This window comes from Mobula birostris, chromosome 10, assembly GCF_030028105.1.
Source record: "Mobula birostris isolate sMobBir1 chromosome 10, sMobBir1.hap1, whole genome shotgun sequence".
NCBI classification, from domain to species: Eukaryota; Metazoa; Chordata; class Chondrichthyes; order Myliobatiformes; family Myliobatidae; genus Mobula; species Mobula birostris.
In genome coordinates this window covers 76,003,065-76,029,494 of record NC_092379.1, presented here as the reverse complement: position 1 = coordinate 76,029,494, position 26,430 = coordinate 76,003,065, and the positions used below count along the sequence as shown (strand labels likewise).

General features: G+C 42.9%; 1 protein-coding gene across 1 annotated transcript in view; it reads right to left on the bottom strand.

Moving 5' to 3' along the window:
- LOC140204123 (fatty-acid amide hydrolase 2-like) overlaps positions 1–26,430 on the bottom strand; it is a 77,118-nt gene that overhangs the window by 13,183 nt on the left and 37,505 nt on the right. The window contains exons 4-7 of the mRNA XM_072270494.1: positions 14,220–14,426; positions 13,612–13,734; positions 10,768–10,903; positions 6,271–6,388 (exon numbers count right to left, since the gene is read on the bottom strand). Coding sequence (XP_072126595.1) covers positions 6,271–6,388; positions 10,768–10,903; positions 13,612–13,734; positions 14,220–14,426 — 584 coding nt within the window. The remainder of the gene's footprint in view (positions 1–6,270; positions 6,389–10,767; positions 10,904–13,611; positions 13,735–14,219; positions 14,427–26,430) is intronic.

Below are 26,430 nucleotides of genomic sequence, written 5' to 3'. Positions count from 1 at the left end.
TTTGTTCTTCAACAGTCCTGAGGACCCTGTCGTTTCATGTGTAAATCCTGTCCTGGCTTAACTTCCCAAGATGATTCACTTCACGCTTCTCCAAGTTAAATGCAATATCCCATTCCTTGGGCCACTTCCCACTTCTTCTAAGTCCTGTTGTAAACTTGGACAACCTTCTTCACTGTTCACTGCATCACCAAACTTACTAATTATGTCAACTATATTCTCATACAAATTAATCACATATATGATAAACAACTCGAGACCTCCAAACACGAGAGAATCTGCAGACACTGAAAAAGCAAGGTAACTCACACAAAATGCTGCAGCAACTCAGCAGGACAGGCAGCATCTATGGAAAAGAGGAAACTGTCAATGTTTTGGGCTGAGACCCCTCATCAGTACTGATTTGTACAAGAGACCTGGTACAAATCGCTGCAAAACGTTACCAGTCAAGGACCTCTAATTTGGCAATCCAGTGACCTGTACCACACTTTGACTATTTCCACCAAGCCAATTTTGAATCCAATTAGGTGGTTCACTCAGAATCTCATATGATATCACATGGACCAGCCTGATATGTAGGACCTTCTCAAAAGCCTCGCTAAAGTTCATATACACAATGCCCACCACCATGCCCAGATCCCCTCTTTAAAAAAAAAACAAGTTTGTGAGACATGATTTCTCACACAGACGGCCATGCTGACTTTCCAAATTCACGTCGATCCTGTCTCTCAGAATTCCCTGCATTAATTTTCCCACTGCTGATGTCAGACCGAGCAGCCAGTAGGTGTCTGACATGTCCTTGCAGCCCTCCTTAAATAAAGGCACAACGTTAGTCATTTTCCAGTCTTTCTGTGCCTCACTCATGGCTAAAGATGATGCAAATATTTGTGTTAGGACCCCTTGTTTTCCGCAATACCCAACTAGGTCACCATTAGATCACCATAAGGAGCTCTATCCTCTCCCCAGTTACATTTATGCTCTTAATATACTAATAGAATCTCGTAAGAATTCTTCTTTACCTTTTTGCTAAGGGTATCTCTTATTTCTTTTTTGTCCTCTTAATTTTCATAAGATCATAAGACAAAGGAAGAAGTAGGCCATTCGGCCCATCGAGTCTGCTTCGCCATTTTATCATGAGCTGATCCATTCTCCCATTTAGTCCCACTCCCCCACCTTCTCACCATAACCTTTGATGCCCTGGCTACTCAGATACCTATCAATCTCTGCCTTAAATACACCCAATGACTTGGCCTCCGCTGCTGCCCGTGGCAACAAATTCCATAGATTCACCACCCTCTGACTAAAAAAATGTCTTCGCGTTTCTGTTCTGAATGGGTGCCCTTCAATCCTTAAGTCATGCCCTCAAGTACTAGACTCCTCCATCATGGGAAACAACTTTGCCACATCCACTCTGTCCATGCCTTTCAATATTCAAAATGCTTCTATGAGGTCTCCCCTCATTCTTCTAAACTTCAAGGAATACAGTCCAAGAGTGGACAAACGTTCCTCATATGTTAACCCTCTCATTCCCGGAATCATTCTAGTGAATCTTCTCTGTACCTTCTCCAACGTCAGCACATCCTTTCTTAAATAAGGAGGCCAAAACTGCCCACAGTACTCCAAGTGAGGTCTCACCAGCGTCTTATAGAGCCTCAACATCACATCCCTGCTCCTATACTCTATTCCTCTAGAAATGAATGCCAACATTGCATTCGCCTTCTTCACTACCGACTCAACCTGGAGATTAACCTTAAGGGTATCCTGTACGAGGACTCCCAAGTCCCCTCGCATCTCAGAACCTTGAATTCTCAACCCATTTAAATAATAGCCTGCCCGTTTATTGCTTCTGCCAAAGTGCATAAGCAAACATTGTATTTTATTTGCCACTTCTTTGCCCATTCTTCCAATCTATCCAAGTCTCTCTGCAGACTCTCCGTTTCCTAAACACTACCGGCCCCTCCACCTATCTTGGTATCATCAGCAAACTTAGCCACAAAGCCATCTATTCCATAATCCAAATCGTTGATGTACAATGTAAAAAGAAGCGGCCCCAACATGGACCCCTGTAGAAAACCACTGGTAACTGGCAGCCAACCAGAATAGGATCCCTTTATTCCCACTCTCTGTTTCCTGCCAATCAGCCAACGCTTTATCCACGTAAGTAACTTTCCCGTAATTCCATGGGCTCTTATCTTGTTAAGTAGCCTCATGTGTAGCACCTTGTCAAAGGCCTTCTGAAAATCCAAATATACAACATCCACTGCATCCCCTTTGTCTAGACTACTGGTAAATTCCTCAAAAAATTCTAATAGGTTTGTCAGGCAGGATTTTTCTTTAAGGAATCCATGCTGAGTTCTGCCTATCTTGTCGTATGCCTCCAGGTACTCTGTAACCTTATCCTTGACAATCGACTCCAACAACTTCCCAACCACCGATGTCAAGCTAACAGGTCTATAATTTCCTTTTTGCTTCCTTGCCCCCTTCTTAAATAGTGGAGTGACATTTGCGATCTTCCAGTCCTCCCGAGCCATGCCAGAATCTATCGAGTTTTGAAAGATCATCGCTAATGCCTCCACAATCTCCACAGCTACTTCCTTCAGAACACGAGGGTGCATTCCATCTGGTCCAGGAGATTTATCTACCGTTAGACTATTCAGCTTCCTGAGTACTTTCTCTGTCGTAATTGTGACTGCGCACACTTCTCTTCCCTGCCACCCTTGAGTGTCCGGTATACTACTGATGTCTTCCTCAGTGAAGACTGATGCAAAATACTCGTTCAGTTCCTCCACCATCTCCTTATCTCCCATTACAATTTCTCCAGCATCATTTTCTATCGGTCCTATATCTACTCTCACCTTTCTTTTACTCTTTATATACTTGAAAAAGCTTTTAGTATCCTCTTTGAAATTATTTGCTAGCTTCCTTTCATAGTTAATCTTTTCCCTCTTAATGACCTTTTTAGTTTCCTTTTGTAAGTTTTGTAAAAACTTCCCAATCCTCTGTCTTCCCACTAATTTTTGCTTCCTTGTATGCCCTCTCCTTTGCTTTAACTTTGGGTTTGACTTCTCTTGTCAACCACAGTTGCATCTTTTTTCCATTCGAAAATTTCTTCTTTTTTGGAATATACCTGTCTTGTACCTTCCTCACTTCTCACATAAACTCCAGCCACTGCTGCTGTGTCATCTTTCCCGCCAGTGTCCCTTTCCAGTCAACTTTGTCCAGTTCCTCTCTCATGCCACTGTAATTTCCTCTACTCCACTGAAATACCGACACATCAGATTTCGGCTTCTCGTTTTCAAATTTCACAGTGAGCTCAATCATGTTATGATCACTGCCTCCTAAGGGTTCCTTCACCCCAATCTCTCTAATCATATCCAGTTCATTATATAATACCCAATCCAGTACAGCCGATCCCCTAGTGGGCTCAACATCAAGCTGTTCTAAAAAGCAATCTCGCAGACATTCTACAAATTCTCTCTCTTGAGATCCAGTGCCGACCTGATTTTCCCAATCCACTCGCATGTTAAAATCCCCCACAATTATCATAACACTGCCCTTCTGACAAGCCTTTTCTATTTCCTGTTGTAATTTGTAGTCCACATCACTGCAGCTGTTTGGAGGCCTATAAATAACTGCCATCAGGGTCCTTTTACCCCTGTGATTTCTTAGCTCAACCCATAAAGATTCTGCACCTTCCGATCCTATATCACCTCTTTCTAATGATTTAATATCATTTCTTACCAATAAAGCCACGCCTACCTTCCTATCCTTCTGATACACCATGTACTCTTGGACGTTCAGATCCCAGAGATATGCATCCTTTAGCCACGTCTCAGTGATGGCCACAATATCATACCTGCCAATCTGTAGCTGTATGACAAGATCATCCACCTTATTTCTTATGCTGCATGCATTTAAGTATAATACCTTAAGACCAGTATTTGATACTTTTCGCTTTGATTTCACTGCAACTTTATTGCACTGCAACTCATCCCAATGGCTACAAATTTGCCCCATCACCTGCCTGTCTTTCCTGACATCTTTACTGCTCACTATCTTAGATTTACTTCTGTTTTCCCTTTCCTCCGCTCTGTCATTCTGGTTCCCATCACCCTGCCAAATTAGTTTAAACCCTCCCTAACAGCTGTATTAAACTTTCCTGCCAGGGTATTGGTCCCCTTCGGCTTCAGGTGTAACCTGTCCATTTTGAACAGGTCATGCTTCCCCCAGAAGAGATCCCAAAGATCCAAGAATCTGAAGCCCTGCCCCCGACATCAGTCTCTCAGCCACATATTCAACTGCCTGATCCTACTATTCTTGCCCTCGCTAGCAAATGGCACAGGTAACAATCCCGAGATTACTACCCTGGAGGTCCTGCTTCTCAGCTTCCTTCCTAACTCCCAGAAATCTCTCTTCAGGACCTCCTCCTTTGTCCTACCTATGTCATTGGTACCAACATGTACCAAGACAACTGGCTGCTCACCCTCCCCCTTCAGAATATTCTGGACCTGATCCAAGACATCCCGTACCCTGGCACCTGGGAGGCAACACACCATGCGTGTATCTCTATCAGGCTCACAGAATCTCCTGTCCGTTCCCCTGACTATGGAATCCCCTATGACTACTGCATTCCTCTTCTCCCTCCTTCTCTCCTGTACAGCAGCGCCAGGCTCAGTGTCAGAGACCCAGTCACCGTGGGCTTCCCCTGTCAGGTCATCCCCCTCAACAGCATTCAAAATGAGATACTTGTTGCTGAGGGGGACAGCCACAGGTGTGCTCTCCACTATCCGGGCATTTCCCTTCCCTCGCTTGACACTGACCCAGTTTTCTGACCCTAAAGTATACTCCTATATCCCTTATACTTTTCAAGGAATTGACTTAATTGCCTTGGACTAAGGAGCTGGTTATTGACTTCAGGTGAAGAAAACAAGAGACCCATGAGCCAATTCTCATTGGAGGATCAGAGATAGAAAGGGTCAGCAACTTTAAATTCCTTGGTGTTATTATTTTGGTGCTCCTGTCCTGGACCCAACTTATAAGTGCAATTACAAAGAAAGCATGGAGACGCCTCTATTTTCCTTAAACGTTTGCAAAGATTCGGCATGACATCTAAAACTTTGACAAATTTCTATTGATGTGTAGTGGAGCATACGTTGACTGGCTGCTTCACAGTTTGTTATGGAAACACCAATGCCCTTGAATGGACAATCCTACAAACAATAGTGATGAATAAAGTCCTCCCCACCATTAAGCACATCTACACAAAGTGTCGCAGAGAAGCAGCATCCATCATCAGAGACCTCCACCACCCTGGACATCAGGAAGAAGGTACAGGAGTATCAGGACTCACACCACAGGTTCAGGAACAGTTATTATCCCTCAACCACCAGGCTCTTGAATCAAAGGAGATAACCTCACTCAACTTCCCTTGTCCGATTATTAAAATATTCCTACTCCTATGGATTAACTTTCAAGGACTCTTCATCTCATGTTTTCGATTTTTATTGCTTAGTTATTTATTTGTTATTATTTATTTCTTTTTGTATCTGCACAGTGCATGGTCATTTGCACACTGGTTGGACACCCAAGTTGGCGTGGTTTTTCATTGATTCTGTTATGTTCATTATTCCATTATGGATTTATTGTGTATGCCTGTAAGAAAATGGATCTCAGGGTTGTATATGGTTACCTAGATGTGCTTTGAACTTTGAACCTTGAACTTGATTCTGGCTGACATATGCCACATTCTTCCTAACCAAAGCCTCAATATCCCTCATCAGCCAGGATTCTCCAATCATCCTGAGCAATTATAACTGCAGATCCAACCACTCAAAGCAGTCTTTATAGGCACGGAGAACGTACATCTACCCTACCTGTCATCTCCAATCTACCAGAACTGCAGAGCAAAGTGAAAGATCTTATTTTGTTTTTATTACCAAAGCCTCTCAAGACAAGAGACAAAGCCTCAGCACTTCCACCTGACATACCACTTCAAGATGACAATTGTCAGTATCAAAGTTCTCTCCAAATACTATAAACATTTAACGATGTATTCATCTAATGGTTATTTGTGGGAACTAGCTGTTAATGAAATTGTCACTAGTTTTGCCTATTTGATCTCTAGTATTCAAAATATTAAATTCGATATGAAGCACCTTGGAGTGATTCTGCAATGCAAAGTTTTATATGTCATTTTTTATTAGAAGAAAATAAACAGAGTTTAATGGTTAAGATTTATTGACTTAACTTTGGGAGTTAAGTTTTCCATCCTACCCTCCTCTGAGCTTGAATCAGTTCATAATCCGCTTTGGACACAAATGAAGATCCCCCATCATTTTCCATGGAATAGAATTTGACTTTCTTCATACATACTTCTTCATCAAGCTTTAGCCTTTTTAAGTATAAAAATTAGAGTGAGACAAATAAATCTATATCAGATAAAATTAAATAATATATTAGTGCTCCTTAAACTACCATCAAAACATTGCAGTTAGGTTTCTTTCTATGTGTTTTTGTAAATGTCAGATAATAACATTTTCAGGCAGAAAATTAAGATCAACAAACTGGTAACCTTCAATCTGAAATACACAACAGCACTTTAGTCTAAATTATTTGTGGAAAAGTACTAGGCAATTTCATCTGGTTATAATTTGACTTTTGTACAATAACAAATAACTATTATTTCTATACCTATCATCTTCAAGTACAGCAACACCCTCCCAAGAAGAATTATGAATTCTGCACAATATGCTTCAGGTAGCCATTTTACAGCTAGCTTTAAGATAAATTGTCATAGATTACAGATGAGGCAATTTACAGCAAAGCTGTAATTTCTCATTTTCCTGCATCACCAACAGTTTTGATAAATCATTTGACACTTGTAGGAAATCAGTGAATAGAATTTAGTATTCTATATTTTCACAACATTCTGCAGACAGTTCAGAAAACAACTTCTGTCACTTCTTTCAAATAAGATTCTACGACTAAGCTGCATGTGATTGAAACCTGTGACTTACATTTTGATGGTGTGTTTTTGGGCCAGTGGAGCAATTGGTGCTTTGCTGTCTCTGAGGGAGTTTGGTGAGGCCTGGAACAGAGTGTGTGACCTGGAGGCCGAGAAGCCGGGAGACAGTTAAGCCCATAATCAGCTCCATTGCTTCCCTCTGACTGAGGCGTCAAGCAAGGTTGAAGTTGGCAAGGAAGGGAGTGGAGGTCGGACGGGTGGCTGGCAGCATCTGCCTGCATTTGACCGGTCTTCCTTGACCTCTTGCTAGCTGCTATCAGAGGATAGTGCAGGAGCCTCAGATTACATGCTGCAAGGATTGAGTAGCAAGGCTGTGGACTTGCTTTGGAGGACTTTGTGGTCCATGGTGTATGTATTTCTGGAGTCTGGTTCCTCTTTTTTTTGCTGCTTTTGAGCAGTTTGATCACGACGATGGATGTGGACTGGGGCACTTAGGCAAAGAACTGCACTGCGGCCCTGCATTCGGCTAGTGGTGTGGCGCCGAACGAACTAAACTGAATACTACTAGACTCCTAGTTTGATGTTTGATATTCTATGTGTTGAATAAATTCTTCTTGGGCTTCAAGCCAGGTACAGGTATTGATTATAACCGATGTTTTAATGATGAATTCTGCCATCTTCATCAGGGATGATGCCTGGGTAAGTCTACTCAAGTGGTACTTATACCCACAGAGTCCATCCCTCCTGATTGGTTAGACCTCATCCAATCAGGTTTCCACTCTCCCACCTTAGGTACAATCAAATTCCAGTTCTTATCTTTCATCTTTGTTAAAATTCTCCTCTAGTTTTATTTCAATGGTTTCCTCTACCAAGTGGTCTCAAAAGCTATTAGCATGGTACTGTAGTTTTCTGCCGTCAAGGACAATTGTATGGCCATTGCGAATACAGTGTTCTGCTACTGCTGATTTTTCCAAATAACCCAAGCTATACACCTCCCGTGCTCCTTGATGCGGGTTTCTACCGTGCGTCCCACCTGGCTGATATACACTGCTCTGAATTCACAGGGAACCCTGTAAATGCCAGTCGACCTGAGTCCCAGGTCACCTTTGACCTGCTTAAGCTGTGACTTGAGCTTCCTTACGGGTTTGTGGTTGGTATTAAGCTGATCTTTCTTCAGGATCCTGGCAATCCTTCCAGAAACAGTAGAAATATAGGTAAGGCAGGCAGTAGTGGCGTGTTCCTCTTCGTTGTTAGGTTTCCTGATTTTTCATGGCTACCACCTCTCTTTCCTATATTTCCACAGTTTCTGGAAGGATCACCAGGATCCTGAAGGAATATTCAATTAATACCACCCACAAACCCATAAGGAAGCTCAAATCACAGCTTATGCAGGCTTTTGGGACTGGCTGGTAAAGGACGCCATTGAAATAAAACTCTAGGAAAAGAATTTTAACAGAGATGGTGTTTTCACTCCAAGTAAGAACTGGAATTCGATTGTAAACAAGATGGGAGAGTGGAAACTGGATTGGATGAGGTCTAACCAATCAGGTCGGATGGACTCTGGGGGTATAAATACCACGGGAATAGACTTACCCAGGCATCATCCCTGATGAAGATGGCAGGGTTTGTCATTGAAACGTCGTTTATAATCAATACCTGTACCCGGTTTGAAGCCTGAGAAGTGTTTATTCATCATATATGCCAGGAAAGCACTAGATCCGTTTCCATTCTATGTACCATTCGTTCACTTTTTGCCGTTTGCGCAATTTGTTCTTGTTTTGCACATTGGATGTTTGATGTTTACTTGAACAGATTCCCAGGTGTTACTTTGTTTCGTCACTGCCTGTGCGAGGACAAATCTCAGAGCTGTGTTGTGTATACATTGACATAAATGTACTCTGAATCTTTGAATATTCATTGTTTTGTGCTTTCAATTGAATGAAGAAGACCAATTTATCTTTGCCAATCTTCGTGGAAATGGTACAAAAAAAAAGATATCTAATTCCAATCACAATGAGGTTTCATTATCAAGGGTAGATCCATCAGTAAAACTTCCTTTCGTCTTTTAGAAGCTATTTCAGGCAGAAAATTAAGGTTAACAAACTAGTAGACTTCAATCTGAAATATATGACAGCACTTTAGGTTAAATTATTCTTGGAAAAGTATAAGGTATTCTGTCTGCTCTTTATTTTATTTTTGTACAAAATAAACATTTTTATTTCTATACATTAAGTACACAATAACTTTTATAATTTCAGACAATGTTCTTCTGCTACGCATAATAACACAGAAATGGCTTAAGGGTTAAAACAACATTGATGACATGGCATTTGACAGAGCTTGTGTTCAATGAAGCTACAGGTAGAGCAAAGGGAAAACTTCAATGACTTCACTTCCCATTGTTGCAAAGGTATGACTAGAGTGAGGGTAGGACCAATTAAGGATAGGAGAAGAAATATCTGCCAATAGTTGGAGGAGGTATGGGAAGTCCTTAATGATCACTTTACCTCAGTATTTACCAGTGAGAGGGACCTTGATACTTATGAGGGTAGTGTAAAACAGGCTGATGTGCTACAGCATATCGACATAATGAAACAGATGTGTGAAACTTGTGATAAACATTAGGATAGATAAGCCCCCAGAGCTGGATGGGATATAGCCCAGGTTACTACAGGAAGTGAGGGAAGAGACGGTTGTCTCTTTGGCAAAGTTGTTTGCCATCACTGACCACGGGAGTATATCAGATGATTGGAGGGTGGCAAATGTTATTCGTTTATTCAAGAAAGGGAGTAGGGATAAAGCTGGGAACTATAGACCAGTGGGTCTTACTTGAGTGGTGGGTAAATTATTGGAGAAGATTCTTAGAGACAGGATTTACAAGCATTTGGGAAAGCATAGGGTTAGTAAGATTGCAAATTACATGAAGACTGGTGGAGTTGTGGATAGAGTGGAAAGTTGTCACAGATTACAACCGGATATTAACAGGATGCAGAACTGGGCTAAGAAATGTCAAATGGAGTTCAACCCCAGAGAAGTGGAAGGTCGAACTTAAAAGAAGAAATGGCAGGGTTAATGGCAGGATTCTTAGCAGTGTGGAGGAACAGAGGGATCTTGGGGTCCATACCCACACATCCATCAAAATTCCTGTACAAATTGAAAGGTGGTTAAGAAGCCATTGACTTGATTAGATGGGGAATTGAGTTGAAGAGCCGTGAGATAATGTCACAGCTCTACAAAACATTGCTTAGACCACACTTAGATTATTGTGTTCAGTTCTGGTTGCCTCATTATAGGTAATGTTGTAGAAGCTTTAGAAGGGTGCAAAGGAGATGTATCAGGACACTGCCTGGATTAGAGAGCATGTTTTATGAGAATAGGTTGAGTGAGCTAAGGCTTTCGCTTTGGAACGAAGAAAGGCAAGTGGTGTAGACGTTGATGAGGCAAGGATCAAATGAATATCTGGAGACTTTTTTTGGGAACAGTTAGTACCGGGGCATAATTTTCAGGTGACAGGAGGAAAGTATAGGAGGGATGTCAGAGGTAGGTTTTGTTTTTACACAGACAGTGGTGAAATACCCTGCCAGGGTTGGTGGTATTGGCAGACACATTAGGGACATTTAAGAAACTCTTAGATAGACACATGGATAATAGAAAAATGGAGGACTATCTCGGAGGAAAGGGTTAGATTGATCTCAGAGTAGGTTGTAAGATCGGCACAACTTTGGGGGCCAAAGGGCCTGTATTATGCTGTAGTGTTCTATGTTCTATTCTATAAATGTGCATAATAGTTTGAGTGTTTTTCTTACTTGGAAATCTTTGGGCCAGCCATGACTTTGAGCATCAGAATGAGATCCTCCGCATAACGACACATGGGACCACTACACAGGAATTTCATTCTCAAACCCGTTACATCTGGAAACTGACCATCATTGGGTACCAAACCTGAAAAACACAGCATGAATTCAATCATATTGCAATTGCTCCACCAAGGGATGCCTCCATGATAAGATCATTAATTAGTCTTCCCTCCTTGTCCAATACCCTAAGAAAATCCCTTAACCATTCTAATAATACTTAATTTAGTCTATTTTTGTCAATCTGAATTTTCCAGTCAATGATTTTTTCAGACTAAAATCCCCCCGTGTTCTTTATGACAATCATCCATTATATCTATTCTCATAATTTGTCCTGCTGTGAAGATTTTGTAAGGAGGCCTGAACATCACTCCAATAAGTGTAACCTCCAAGTTATCCCATGCAGTATGAGCACTTGTTACGTATACAAGGTGCAAAATCTGGTGTGAATAATTATACTCTCAGTGCTCCCATCTGATAAAATGGATGCATTCTTCTAATCATGTCTTACTTAAGTGAAGATTGATAAAAGGTATGCAAGACCATAAATGTATCAGACATAGGAGCAGAATTAGGCCAGTAAGCCCACTGAGACCCCAGCATCTGCAGAGTATTTTGTGTTTAAGCCCATTGAGTCTTCCAAACCATTCCATCATGGTTGATATATTATCTTTCTTAAAACTATTCTCCTGTCTCCTCCCTGTAATCTTTAACAGCCTTCCTAATCAAAATCCTATCAGTCTCCTCTTTAAATATACCCATGTTCACATCACTGTAGTATTCTTATGGGCTGCAAATAGTGATCATTGATTATAATTTGCTGAAAAGTTATTACACAGTATGTCAAGAGATTGAGCATTTAAGCAATACTAAGGGACCAAATCTGCTGTATTTGTTTTCCTTGGGGCAGGGAAGGCTGAGGGGGAAACTGTTTGATGTATACAAAATTGTGAGGATCAGAGCTAAGGCTGCGACACTGCTGAATCTCATCACAGCGCTAAGCAGTATTGCATCCATATTGTACTGTCTCAGTACTTTTATATTTGTGTGCTGTAGCACTTTTTTTATTCGCAGTTATTTTGTAAAAAACACTATTCTTTGCATTTCTGGTCAGATGCTAAATGCATTTCATTGGCTTTGTATCTGTACTCGGCACAATGACAATAAAGTTGAATCTAATCTAATCTAATTAATGAGTAATTTTCCCCTTAATAGTAGCGTCTATAACAAAAGTGCATAGGTTTAAATTAAGGTGTAGGAAATGTTGATGTTAATTGAGGAAGGATTGAGGTAGAGGCAAGTTCTCTCACAACATGCAGTAAGTATTTAGATGAACACTCGAAATGCCATAGGGTTGAATGCTGTGGACTAACTGTTGCAAAATGAGACTCGTTGATACCGATGTGATGGTTCAAAAAGCCTGTTTCTGTACTCTGTGGATCTGTGACACTATCACAATTAGAACTTCCAAAAATAATTCTGTGAAGGGCTTATGCCACTTTTTTAATACTGTATGCCATAGTTTCCTGGGACTTTGACCACTACTCCTAAGGGATCATCAATGAAACAGTACTACCCCTGCCTCCCCAACAAAACAGCACCTGCAAATTTAGTTGTTTCTTGAACCTGCAATGAAGGAAATATTTTCAGGAAAAACAGAAAATGTGGGAAATAATTGACAGAGTTAAAGATTCATGTCAATAGCATTTCAGCAGAACAGAACTTTCATCCTCCTTTATAACATTTACTCATTTTGATCATCTGGACACTGTCGGAAAGCTGTGCCTTTATTGCACATCTCCGGTTGACCACAAGGTGGTGATAGTGAACATCTCTACTGAGGTGGCTAAATGAAGCACACGATGCACAAATGCAAAATGACGTTATGCAGCATCACCTGTTGGCCTGAACCTGCAACTGCAGAATGATACAAGCTTCGGGGCCCTTTTTATTTTTTTTATGTTATTTTAAGTGCTGTGTGCAACTGTGAAAAATGTTATCTATTTATTCAATGCTAAGTGCCCAGTGTGGAAATCTATTGAGTAATTGAATGCCCTTGAGAATTTCCAGAGTAATACGGTACAGTTTACAAAGAAGATTAAAAGGAAGGTATATTAGGAGTTTGAGGAGATTTGGTATATCACCAAACCCCTAGCGAATTTCTGCACGCACCATGGAATGCATCACCGTCTGCTATGGAGGGGCCACTGCACAGGATGGGAAAAAGCTGCAGAACTTTGCAAACTGAGCCAGCTCCATCATGGACAATAGTCTCCCCAGCATCGAGGAATTCTTCAATAGGTGATGCCTCAGAAAGGCAGCACCCATCATTAAAATCCCCCATCACCCAGGACATGCCCTCTTCTCATTGCTACTATCAGAGGTGAGGTAAAGGAGCAGGAACACTCAAAATTTTAGGAACAGCTTCTTCCCCTCCGCCATCAGATTTCTGAACCGTCAATGAACCAACCCATGAACGCTACCTGACTATTTTTGTACTCTTTATTTAGAATAAATATTATTTTATATATAAATTGCAGTGTAAAGCAGTATAAGTAATATAGTAAAATAATATTGTTACTGCACAATTGTGGAAAATTATCTGGATGTATTATTTACCCTGACCTGAAGTTTATAAGAAATTTAGTGGAACAAAACTTCAATTGTTTGATTCAAAAATAAAGAAACACTCAAATATGCCACTAAATCAGCAGCAGTCCAAATCTAAACTTCACTTAAATAACTAAATTGCAACAGATCATAATAATATAGATAAAATGTAAGATCTTGCCAGACCTGCAGTAGGTTTGTGTCCATAAATTCCATTAAAGAAGGCAGGCATTCGAATACTGCCACCAATATCAGAACCCACGCCCATTACTGACCCCGCTGCAGCAATAATGCACCCCTCACCACCTGCAGCAAAAATAGCAGTAGATTTTTCCCAACTTTGTTTAAAAAACATCCAAAATAGTGAAATTATTATTACAGAATAATGCAATTCTAAATGTAATGGAATTATGCAATTTAAGACAAGATAGAAAATAAAGAAAACAAGAAGAAATAAAGTACTGCCACTTGGGGAAGGATTGTGGTTCAGAGGCAGGAATATCTCATTCAGAAGAAAACACACCCACTTTTCAATTCCAGCTAATGCTGGATAATACTTTAGACAATTTGTGCAGGATAATTTTTTATGAATGTGAATTCAAGATCGGAAAACACATATTTGGGAAAACGATCAGCAATAATAGCATGCTTTATTAATGAGAATTGTCTCAGAAACTGGGACATATATGCAATGGAGAAAAGTTTGAAAACTTCCATATTTAGGCCCTGTACAAAGCACAAAAATGCTATAGCCAAATGCAAAGATGTTTTGTCTATAAACTAATACTTATCTGAGCTTCCACCCGCAATACAATCCAGATTATATGGGTTTCTGGTTGTCCCATATAAGTTGTTGCTAGATTCATACCACATACATAGTTCACTGCAGTTTGTGACACCTAAAGGGATGGCGCCAGCTCTTCGAAGAGCATCCACAACCACAGCATCTGCAGAGGAAATTACGTTCTTTCGGCATACAAGTCCGCAAGAATTGGGTGAACCTGGGAAAATGTGAAATAGATTTATACCAGAAAAGGAGTATCATTTAAAAAAGGTTATCACATAAAAATATCAAGTTCTGTAAAATATACAACTACCTGTGTGTATATATATATAGTTTAGAAGTAAATGAACTACTACTTTGACAAGTGCAGACTTAACATATCATTAGCCCCGGGTTAGCTGACAGGATAGTTAATGCTGTTCCATTGTTTAAGAAAGGCTCTCAGAATAAGCCGGGAAATTATAGGCCAACAAGCTTGACATCAGTAGTGGGTAAATTCTTATGTTTAAGTATTTGGCTAGTCAGAGACTGATAAGGGATAGTAAACAGGCTTTGTTTGAGGTAGATCATGTCTAATCAATTTTATAGAGTATTTTGAGGAAGTTGCCAGGAAGGCAAGGTAGTGGATGTTGACTACATGGCAACAGCCTTGTAAACTTTCAAAAGCCTTTGACAAGGTCCCACAAGGGAGGTTAGTAAATAAGGTTCAGAAACTTGGCATTCAAGACAAGGTAGTAAATTGAATTAAACATCGGCTTCACAGGAGAAACCAGAGAGTGGTAGTAGATGGTTGCTTCTCTGGCTAGAGGCCTGTGACAAGTAGCTTATCACCGAGATCGTTGCTGTGTCTATTGATACGTGTCCATCTATATCAATGATCTGGATGATAATGTGGTAAACTGGATCAGGAAATTTGCTTGCCACCAAAATTGGGTGTAGTGGATGGTGAGGAAAAATATTAAAACTTGCAGTGAGCTCTGGACTAGCTGAAAAATGGGTTGAAAAATGGCAGAAGGATTTTAATGCAGACAAGTGTGAGGTGTTGCACTTTGGGAGGACAAACCAGGGCAGGATTTTCACAGAGCAGTGGGGCACTGAGGAGTTCAGTAGAACAGACGGATCTGGGAATACTGATCTGTAATTCTCTAAAAGTAACTCCACAGGTAGATGGGGTCATAAGGAAAGTTTTTGGCACATTGCTTTTCATAAATCAAAGTACTGAATTGGTGTGGACTAACTTGGAGCATCGTGTGATGTTTTGGTCACCTACCTACAGGAAAGATGTCAAAAAGATTGAAATAGTGCAGAGAAAATTTACAAGGATGTTATCAGGACTCGAGGACCTGAGTGATAGGGAAAGGACGAATAGGTTAAGAGTTTATGTCCTGGAGCAAAGGAGAATGAAGGGAAATTTGATGGAAGTACTGTATATAAAATGATGAGGGGTATAGGTAGGGTAAATGCAAGAAGCCTTTTTCCACTGAGATTGGGTAAGATTGCACTAGAGATCACGAGTTAAGCATGAGAAATGAAATGTTTGAGGGGAACATGAGGAGGAACTTCATCACTCAGATGGTGTTGAGAACGTAGAATGAGCTGCCAGTGGAAGTGGTGGATGCAGGTTCAATTTCAATATTTAAGGGACATTTGGATAAGTACATCAGACCATAAGGCCATAAGATACCGGAGCATATGTAGGCCATTCAGCCCATCGAATCTGCTCCTCCATTCAATCATGGGCTGATCCAATTTTTCCAGTCATCCCCACTCCCCTGCCTTCTCCCCATACCATTTGATGCTCTGGCTAATCAAGAACTTATCTATCTCTGCCTTAAATGCACCCAATGACTTGGCCTGCACAGCCACTCGTGGCAAAAAATTCCACAGATTTACGATCCTCCACATCTCAGTTCTAAATGGACGTCCTTCAATCCTGAAGTTGTACCCTCTGGTCCTAGACTCCCCTACCATGGGAAATAACTTTGCCATATCTAATCTGTTCAGGCCTTCTAACATTCAGAATGCTTCTGTGAGATCCCCTCCCATTCTCCTGATCTCCAGGGAATACAACCCAAGAGCTGCCAGATGCTCCGCATGCGATAACCCTTTCATTCCTGGAATCATTCTCATGAATCTTCTCAGAATTTTCTCTAAAGTCAGTATATCCTTTCTAAGATAAGGAACCCAAAACTGCGCACAATACTCCAAGTGTGGTCTCATGAGTGCCTTTTGGAGCCTCAACATCATGTCCTTGCTCTTATATTCTATGCCTTTAGAAACAAATACCAACATTGCATTCACCTTCTTCACCACCGACTCAACCTGGAGATGAACCTTTAGGGTATCCTGCACCAAGACTCCCAAGTTACTTTGCATCTCTGCATTTTGAATCCTCTCCCCATCTAAATAATAGCCTGCCCATTTATTTTTTTCCATCAAGGTACATGACCGTACACCTTCCAACATTGTATTTCATTTGGCACTTCTTTGTCCCTTCCCCTAAACTATCTAAGTCTCCCTGCAGGCTCTCTTTTTCCTCAATACTACACGCTTCTCCACCTATCTTGTATCATCGATAAATTTAGCCACAAGTCCATTAACCCCATAGTCCAAGTCATTGACATACATCGTTAAAAAGCAGCATTCCCAACATCAACCCCCTGTGGAACTCCACTGGTGCCTGGCAGCCAGCCAGAATAGGATCCTTTTAATCCCACTCTCTGTTTTCTGCTGATCAGCCAATGCTCCACCCATGCTAGTAACTCCCCTATATTTCCATGGGCTCTTATCTTGCTAAGCAGCCTCATGTGTGGCACCTTGTCAAAGGCCTTCTGAAAATCCAAGTACACCACATCTACTGCATCTCCTTTGACTACCCTGCTTGCAATTCCCTCAAAAAATTGCAGTAGGTTAGTCAAGCAGGATTTTCGTTTCAGATAACCATACTGGTTTTGACCTAACTTGTCATGTGCCTCCAGGTACACCGTAATCTCATCCCTAACAATCGATTCCACCAACTTCCCAACCACTGATGTCAGGCTAACAGGTCTATAGTTTCCTTTCTGCTGCCTCCCACCCTTCTTAAATAGCAAAGTAACATTTACAATTTTCCAGTCATCCAATATAATGCCAGAATCTATTGATTCTTGAAGGCCATTGTTAATGCCTCTGCAATCTCTCCAGCTACTTCCTTCAGAACCTGAGAGTGCATTCCATCAGGTCAGGAGAGTTATTCACCTTCAGACCATCAAGCTTCCTGAGCAACTTCTCAGTTGTAATTTTCACTGCACAAACTTCACTTCCCTGACACTCATGAATGTCCAGTATACTGCAGACTGATGCAAAATATGTATTCAGTTCCTCTGCCATCTCATTACAGTATCTCCAGCATCATTTTCTATTGGTCCTGTATCTACCCTCAACTCTCTTTTACCCTTTATATACTTAAAAAAGCTTTTAGTATCTTCTTTGATATTAGTCGCCAGCTTCCTTTCATAAGTCATCTTTTCCTTCCTAAGGACCTTCTTAGTTTCCTTTTGCAAGTTTTAAAAACTTCCCAGTCCTTTATCTTCCCACTAGCTTTGGCTTCCTTATATGCCCTCTCTTTTACTTTTACTTTGGCTCTGACTTCACTTGTCAACCACGGTAGTGTCCTTCTTCCATTCGAAAATTTCTTCTTATTTGGAATATATCTGTCTTGCACTTCCTTCATTTTTCACAGAAACTCCAGCCATTGCTGCTCTGCTGTCTTTCCTGCTGGTGTCTCTTTCCAGTCAGCCTTGGCCAGTTCCCCTCTCATGCCATTGTAATTTCTTTATTCCACTGAAATACCGATGCATTGGAATTTAGTTTCTCCTTCTCAAATTTCAAAGTGAACTTGATCATATTGTGATCACTGTTCCCCGAAGGTTCCTTAACCTTAAGCTCTCTTATCACCTCCGGATCATTGCACATCACCCAATCCAACACAGTCGATCCCCTAGTGAGCTCAACAACAAGCTGTTATAAAAAGCCATTCCTTAGACATTCTACAAGTTCTCTCCCTTGAGGTCCGGTACTGGCCTGGTTTTCCTGATCCAGTTTCATGTTAAATTTCCCAGTGATTATCATGACATTGCCCTTCTGACATGCCTTTTGTATCTCCTGCTGTAATTTGTAATCCACATCCCGGCTGTTGTTTGGAAGCCTGTATACACCTGACATTAGAGTCCTTTTACCCTTGCCATTTCTTAACTCAACCCATAGAGACCCTACACCTTATGATCCTATGTCATCCCTTTCTAATGATTTAATAATATTTCTTATACACAGAGCCACACCACACCTTCTGCCTACTAACCTAGCTTTCTGATACACCGTATATCCTTGGATGTTCAGCTCAAATACATGCAAGGGGTATGGAGGGCTATGTGCAGATTGATGGGACGAGGCAGATTAATAGTGTGACATGGACTAAATGGGCCGAAGGGCCTGTTTCAGTGCTGTAGTGTCCTCGCCTTGGGAGAGGCAGCAGAGAGCTTGGAGGTCCTCATTGACTAGTCCATCCATCTCGAAAATCATCTGGCAGAGTGAAAGTGGGACCACTTCAGGAGGTCGAAGAGAGCTGGTCCGAACCTGATCCCTACGCATTGCAATTCTGCTCCGCAAACTTGGGCCATAACCAGCCCGATGCATGTGCAAAATCTAGGCAAACCCATGCAGGTCAATCGCACTAGACTCTCTGCCGATGAGGTCCCGGCTTCAGAGACAAGGTTGCTGCCTTTACTCCGGGGAAGCAAGTCAGCTGCGGGCCAAATCTCGAAAACTGCAGCCACCTGGGGAACTGCTAAGACCACCCCGTGTCTGGAAGACTGTGATGGTAGCAGCCACTATGCCCAATCCCTTAGATTCTGGTTTTGTGCTGAAGGTGGAGTTCACCTGGGATAAGAACTGGGGGCAACTGAAGGCTTTTGTGGACTCTGGGCAGCAGGTAATTTTTCTGAATTAAGAAACCGCCCATCAGTTCGACGTCGAGTTGAGTCAGTCCTTGCCCGCAAATGTCTTGGACAGCCAATCGCTAGGTTCCGGGCAGATCCCACAAGAGACTATAATTGCAGGTGAGGCTAGTGGATCATGTGGAAGACATTAATTTCTACAATATTGACTGTCCACTCATACCCTTTACCCTCGGATACCCTTGGCTGTCCTAGCATAACCCATCCATGGACTGGAGAGAGGGGAGAATCATTGCTTGGTTCAGTCAATGTAAGATGCTTTGTTTAAGACATGGTTTTCCAACACCCAGGCTCTCCAGTGACCAAGGGGGCAGGCTGCAATGCAAGGGAACTTGAGACCTTCCGGAGGCCTAGCGAAGTCCTCAATAGCAGACAAGCCAGTTCTGGCCAACAGGACACAGTCTGGTCAGAATCCCACAGGAACTGGAGAGTGGGGTCAATTGTACGTGCTCTCAGGCCCAGAGAGAAGCACCGTGGAGGAGTATATAATGGAAGTTCTTGCCACAGGCATCATTCGGCCCTCCAACTCACCCACCGGTGCAGATTTCTTCTTTGCAGGAAAGAAAGATGGGAGCCTGTGGCCGTGCATTGATTACAGGAGATTACACTGCATAACGAGCAAGGATCTTCTTCCTCTTATGAGTACAGCTTTCGGGATGCTCCAAGGGGATGAGGGCATTCACAAAATTAGCCCTCCAGAATGCCTACAATCTGGTCTGTATCAGGGACAGAGATGAGTGGAGGACGGCATTCAGTACACCGACAGGGCACTACGAGTACCAGGTTACGCCCTTTGGCCTTGCAAATGCCCCAGCCATTTGCCAAGCCTTTATAAAAGATGTGCTCCGAGATACTCACCAGAAGAATGCCTTTGTCAACTTGGATGACATCCTAACCTTCTCAAAGTCCATGGAGGAGCACATCACTTATGTCAAGGACGTTTTAAGGAGGCTGCTAGACCATGGACTTTACGTCAGTTGGAGAAGTCTGAGTTTCATGTGACAGCTGTTTCATTTTTGGGATTCATCATCTCTAGTGGTAATCTCAAGATGGACCTTACCAAGACTCAGGCAGTCAGAGACTGGCCACCACCATCCCATATCAAACAGGTCCAATGATTCCAGGGGTTTGCTCATTTCCACTGGAAGTTCATGAGGAACTACAGCGAGGTGGCGGTTCCACTGACAGTCCTAACTAAGAAATCCGCAAGCCCTTTTGTCTGGACTACTGAAGCTGCGGCTGCTTTTGCAGAGCTTAAACAGCAGTTTACTACAGCTCCCATCCTGGTTCCTCTTAACCCAGAGCCTCCCCTCATTGTGGAGGTGCAGGCCTCAGATATTGGAGTCGGTAGCATCTTGACTCAGCGATCACCTTCGGACAGTAAGGTGCACTTGTGTCCATTCTTCTTCAGACAGCTTTCCCCAGCGGAGGAGAACTATAGAACCATAGAACCATAGAAACTACAGCACAGAAACAGGCCCTTTGGCCCTTCTTGGCTGTGCCGAACCATTTTCTGCCTAGTCCCACTGACCTGCACACGGACCATATCCCTCCATACACCTCCCATCCATGTATCTGTCCAATTTATTCTTAGATGTTAAAAAAGAACCTGCATTTACTACCTCGTCTGGCAGCTCATTCCATACTCCCACCACTCTCTGTGTGAAGAAGCCCCCCCTAATGTTCCCTTTAAACTTTTCCCCCCTCACCCTTAACCCATGTCCTCTGGTTTTTTTCTCCCCTTGCCTCAGTGGAAAAAGCCTGCTTGCATTCTCTCTATCTATATCCATCATAATTTTATATACCTCTATCAAATCTCCCCTCATTCTTCTATGCTCCAGGGAATAAAGTCCTAACCTATTCAACCTTCCTCTGTAACTGAGTTTCTCAAGTCCCGGCAACATCCTTGTAAACCTTCTCTGCACTCTTTCAACCTTATTTATATCCTTCCTGTAATTTGGTGACCAAAACTGAACACAATACTCCAGATTCGGCCTCACCAATGCCTTATACAACCTCATCATAACATTCCAGCTCTTACACTCAATACTTCGATTAATAAAGGCCAATGTACCAAAAGCTCTCTTTACGACCCTATCTACCTGTGACGACACTTTTAGGGAATTTTGTATCTATATTCCCAGATCCCTCTGTTCCACTGCACTCCTCAGTGCCTTACCATTAATCCTGTATGTCCTACGTTGGTTTGTTCTTCCAACGTGCAATACCTCACACTTGTCAGTATTAAACTCCATCTGCCATTTTTCAGCCCATTTTTCCAGCTGGTCCAAGTCCCTCTGCAGGCTCTGAAAACCTTCCTCACTGTCTACCACACCTCCAATCTTTGTATCATCAGCAAACTTGCTGATGCAATTTACCACATTATCATCCAGATCATTGATATAGATGACAAATAACAATGGACCCAGCACTGATCCCTGTGGCACACCACTAGTCACAGGCCTCCACTCAGAGAAGCAATTCTCTACCACCACTCTCTGGCTTCTTCCATCGAGCCAATGTCTAATCCAATTTACCACCTCTCCATGTATACCTAGCGACTGAATTTTCCTAACTAATCTCCCATGCGGGACCTTGTCAAAGGCCTTACTGAAGCCCATGTAGACAATATCCACTGCCTTCCCTTCATCCACTTTCCTGGTAACCTCCTCGAAAAACTCCAACAGATTGGTCAAACATGACCTACCACGCACAAAGCCATGTTGACTCTCCCTAATAAGCCCCTGTCTATCCAAATGCTTGTAGATTCTGTCTCTTAGTACTCCCTCCAATAACTTACCTACTACTGACGTTAAACTCACCGGCCTGTAATTTCCCGGATTACTTTTCGATCCTTTTTTAAACGATGGAACAACATGAGCCACTCTCCAATCCTCCGGCACTTCACCCGTAGACAGCGACATTTTAAATATTTCTGCCAGGGCCCCCGCAATTTCAACACTAGTCTCTTTCAAGGTCCGAGGGAACACTCTGTCAGGTCCCGGGGATTTATCCACTTTAATTTTCCTCAAGACATCTAGCACCTCCTCCTTTTCAATCTGTACAGTTTCCATGGTCTCACTACTTGATTCCCTCAATTCCATAGATTTCATGCCAGCTTCCTTAGTAAATACAGACGCAAAAAACCTATTTAAGATCTCCCCCATTTCCTTTGGTTCCGCACAAAGCCGACCACTCTGATCTTCAAGAGGACCAATTTTATCCCTTCCAATCCTTTTGCTCTTAATATACTTGTAAAAGCTCTTTGGATTATCTTTCACTTTGACTGCCAAGGCAACCTCATGTCTTCTTTTTGCCCTCCTGATTTCTTTCTTAAGTATTTTCTTGCACTTCTTATACTCCTCAAGCACCTGATTTACCCCCTGTTTCCTATACATTTCATACAATTCCCTCTTCTTCTTTATCAGAGTTGCAATATCCCTTGAGAACCAAGGTTCCTTATTCCTATTCAATTTGCCTTTAATCCTGACAGGAACATACAAACTCTGCACTCTCAAAATTTCCCCTTTGAAGGCTTCCCACCTACCAATCACATCTTTGCCAGAGAACAACCTGTCCCAATCCACGCTTTTTAGATCCTTTCTCATTTCTTCAAATTTGGCCTTCTTCCAGTTCAGAACCTCAACCCTAGGACCAGACCTATCCTTGTCCATGATCAAATTGAAACTAGTGGTGTTATGATCACTGGAACCAAAGTGCTCCCCTACACAGACTTCTGTCACTTGCCCTAATTCGTTTCCTAACAGGAGATCCAATATTGCATCCCCTCTAGTTGGTCCCTCTATATACTGATTTAGAAAACTTTCCTGAACACATTTTACAAACTCTAAACCATCTAGACCCCTAACAGTATGGGAGTCCCAATCAATGTATGGAAAATTAAAATCCCCTACCACCACAACTTTATTTTCCTGCAGTTGCCTGCTATCTCTCTGCAGATTTGCTCTTCTAAGTCTTGTTGACTATTGGGTGGTCTGTAATACAATCCCACTAATGTGGCCATACCTTTCCTGTTTCTCAGCTCCACCCATAAGGACTCAGTAGACAAGCCCTCTAATCTGTCCTGCCTGAGCACTGCTGTAATATTTTCCCTAACAAGCAATGCTACTCCCCCACCTTTCATTCCTCTGCCTCGATCACATCTGAAACATCGGAACCCTGGAATATTAAGCTGCCAGTCCTGCCCCCCCTGTAGCCAAGTTTCACTAATTGTTACAACATCATAATTCCACGTGTCAATCCATGCCCTCAACTCATCCGCCTTCCCCGCAATACTCCTAGCATTGAAATATATACACCTCAGAAGACTTTTACCACCACTCACAAGCTTTCTATCAACGGATTTGCTTAAACTTTCAATATCATTTATTTTCACCCCAGCCACACTGTCAGCTCTGGCACTCTGGTTCCCATCCCCCTGCAAATCTAGTTTAAAGCCTCCCCAATAGCACTAACAAACCTCCTTGAAAGGATATTGGTCCCCCGTGGTTCAAGTGTAACCCGTCTCTCTTGTACAGGTCCCACCTGCCCCAGAAGAGGTCCCAATGATCCTGAAATCTGAAACCCTGCCCCCTACACCAGTTCCTCAGCCACTTGTTCCTCCTCCAGAGCATCCTATTCCTACCCTCACTGGCACCTAGCACAGGTAGCAATCCTGAGATTACCACCCTTGAGGTCCTGCTTTTCAACTTCCTACCAAGCTCTCTATACTCACTGTCCAGGACCTCTTCACTCTTCCTTGCTATGTCATTGGTACTGATGTGCACCACGACATCTGGCTGGTCACCCTCCCACTTCAGAATGTCATGCAATCAATCAGAGACATCCTTGACCCTGGCACCTGGGAGGCAACAAACCATCCTGGATTCTCTGTCACGACCACAGAACCTCCTATCTGCACCTCTAACTATTGAGTCCCCTATCACTACTGCTCTCCTCTTTTCCACCCTCCCTTCTGCACTGCAGAGCCAGACTCAGTGCCAGAGATCCGGCTACTGCAGCTAGTCCCAGGTAAGTCATCCCCCCCAACAGTATCCAATGAGGTATACTTGTTGCTGAGGGGAATGGCCACAGGGGAACCCTGCTCTGCCTGCCCTTTCCTCTTCCCTTGCCTGACAGTGACCCAATTTCCTGTGCTCTGCTCCTTTGGCGTAACTACCTCCCTGTAGCTACGATCTATAATCTCCTCATCCTCCCGAATGATCCGCAGGTCATTCAGCTCCTGCTCCAGTTCCCTAACGCAGTTTGTCAGGAGCTGCAGCTGGATGCACTTCTTGCAGGTGTCGTTGTCAGGGACACCGGAGGGCTATGTCATCAGAAATCAGGAACTTCTTGCAATTAAGTTAACTTTGGAGAAATGGCATCATTGGCTAGAGGGGGCCAAGAACCCTTTTATCATTTGGACTGACCATAAAAACCTGGCCTGTATTCAGCCTATATGACCGAATTCCAGGCATACCAGGTGGTCTTTTTTTTCCAGTCCTGATGAAGGGTTTTGGCCCGAAACCTCAACTGTACTTTTTTCCATAGATGCTGCCTGGCCTACTGAGTTCCACCAGCATTTTGTGTGTGTCTGCAGATTTTCCCTTGCTATGTGGAATTTGTTTTTTAAAGGGTCTAATTTCATCCTGACCTAACAACCGGGGTCTCAGAACCAGAAACCGTATGCTCTGTCCTGTCAGTTTGGCAAACCGAACGAGAGGAGCAGCCCACCACCATTTTGCCTCAAGCCAGGGTCGTAGCAGCAATTCATTGAGGAATTGACGTTCTTGTTCACAAGGCCCAAGTACAAGGGGAGATTCCTGAGAACAGGCCTCCGGTCCACTGTTCGTCCGAAGTTCCTTCCGGCCCCAGGTACTGCATTGAGGCCATTCGTCAAGAATAACTGCACACCCAGGGAATGCCAGGGCCCTCGAGTTTATCAAGAGGAAGTATTGGTGGCCTGGAATGATGACAGAAGGTTGGCAGGACGGGCAGGCATATGAGGCGTGCAACTGGAAAAAGGAGCCCCATACCCGAACTCAAGAGCTACTCCACCTCCTACCCATTCTGAAAACACCCTGGGCACACATCTCCATGGACTTTGTCATGGGTCTCCCACCATACAAAGGAAAGTCGGTCATCACGGTGGTTGTCGATCAGTTTTCAAAAGCCTGCAAGCTCATTGCCTTGGAGAAGCGACCTTCCGCAGCAGAGATTGTCCTGGACCGGGTCTTCAGGGTCCACAGATTCCCAGTGAACATTGTCTCAAATCGTGGTCCTCAATACTCATCACATTTCTGGAAGGATTTCTGTAAACTGATAGGGGCAATAGCAAGCCTTTCCTCCAGGTTTCAATCACAGTCCCACGGCCAGCCGGAGTGGACCAACCAAGTTTAAGGATGGAACCCGGGACGCCTGGCCTTGGAAGGACCTGATGAGTAGTGTGACCATTTGATGTGGGCAGAGATCGCCCACAACACCCTATAGAATCTTGTCCAACACTGCAAGGAGAAATCGATGAAGGCATGAGAGACTTTGCTGGCCTCCACAGAGAACGGACAACAGAACTGGGCAACAGGACTGGCTGTCCACTCATAACTTACTTCTCTGAGTGGAATCTAGAAAGTTGGTGCCCATGTGTATTGATTCCTTTAAGTTCCTGAAAGAAAGTAAACTCGGTGGCTTACAACTTGCAGCTCCTCAAGACCCTAAAGATCAACCTCGGCTTCCACATTTCTAAATTAAAAGCTGTCTGCACCAACTCCTTTGTCCCATCACCATCTGCCCCGCCACCACTCAGGTTTATCGAGGGGGAGCAGGTCTTCATGGTGAAGAGACTTTTGGACTCACATACTGTTAGAGGTGTTCGGCAATACCTAGTGGACTGGGAGAGAGTTGGACCGGAGGAAAGGTGCTGGGTGCCGGAAAGAGACATCCTGGTTCCAACTCTCATCCATGATCAGGGCCGTGAGGAGTCAGCCATAGGGGAGGGGGTCCTGTTACGAGATGCTCCCCACCACACCAGCTTCTGATATTAAAACACACTAACTCTCTGGAGTATGGATAGTAGGCATGGCCTCTTTAAAGGCTTAACATGTTCCCATTAATTGATAATCATATTTTGGGCACCGAGAATTGAGCACTTAAGGAACACCTGAACAGAGGTTCTCTGCTCAATCATAATCCTACCAGCGATTTCGTCCGTCGTTTGTTTTGTGCTCAGTC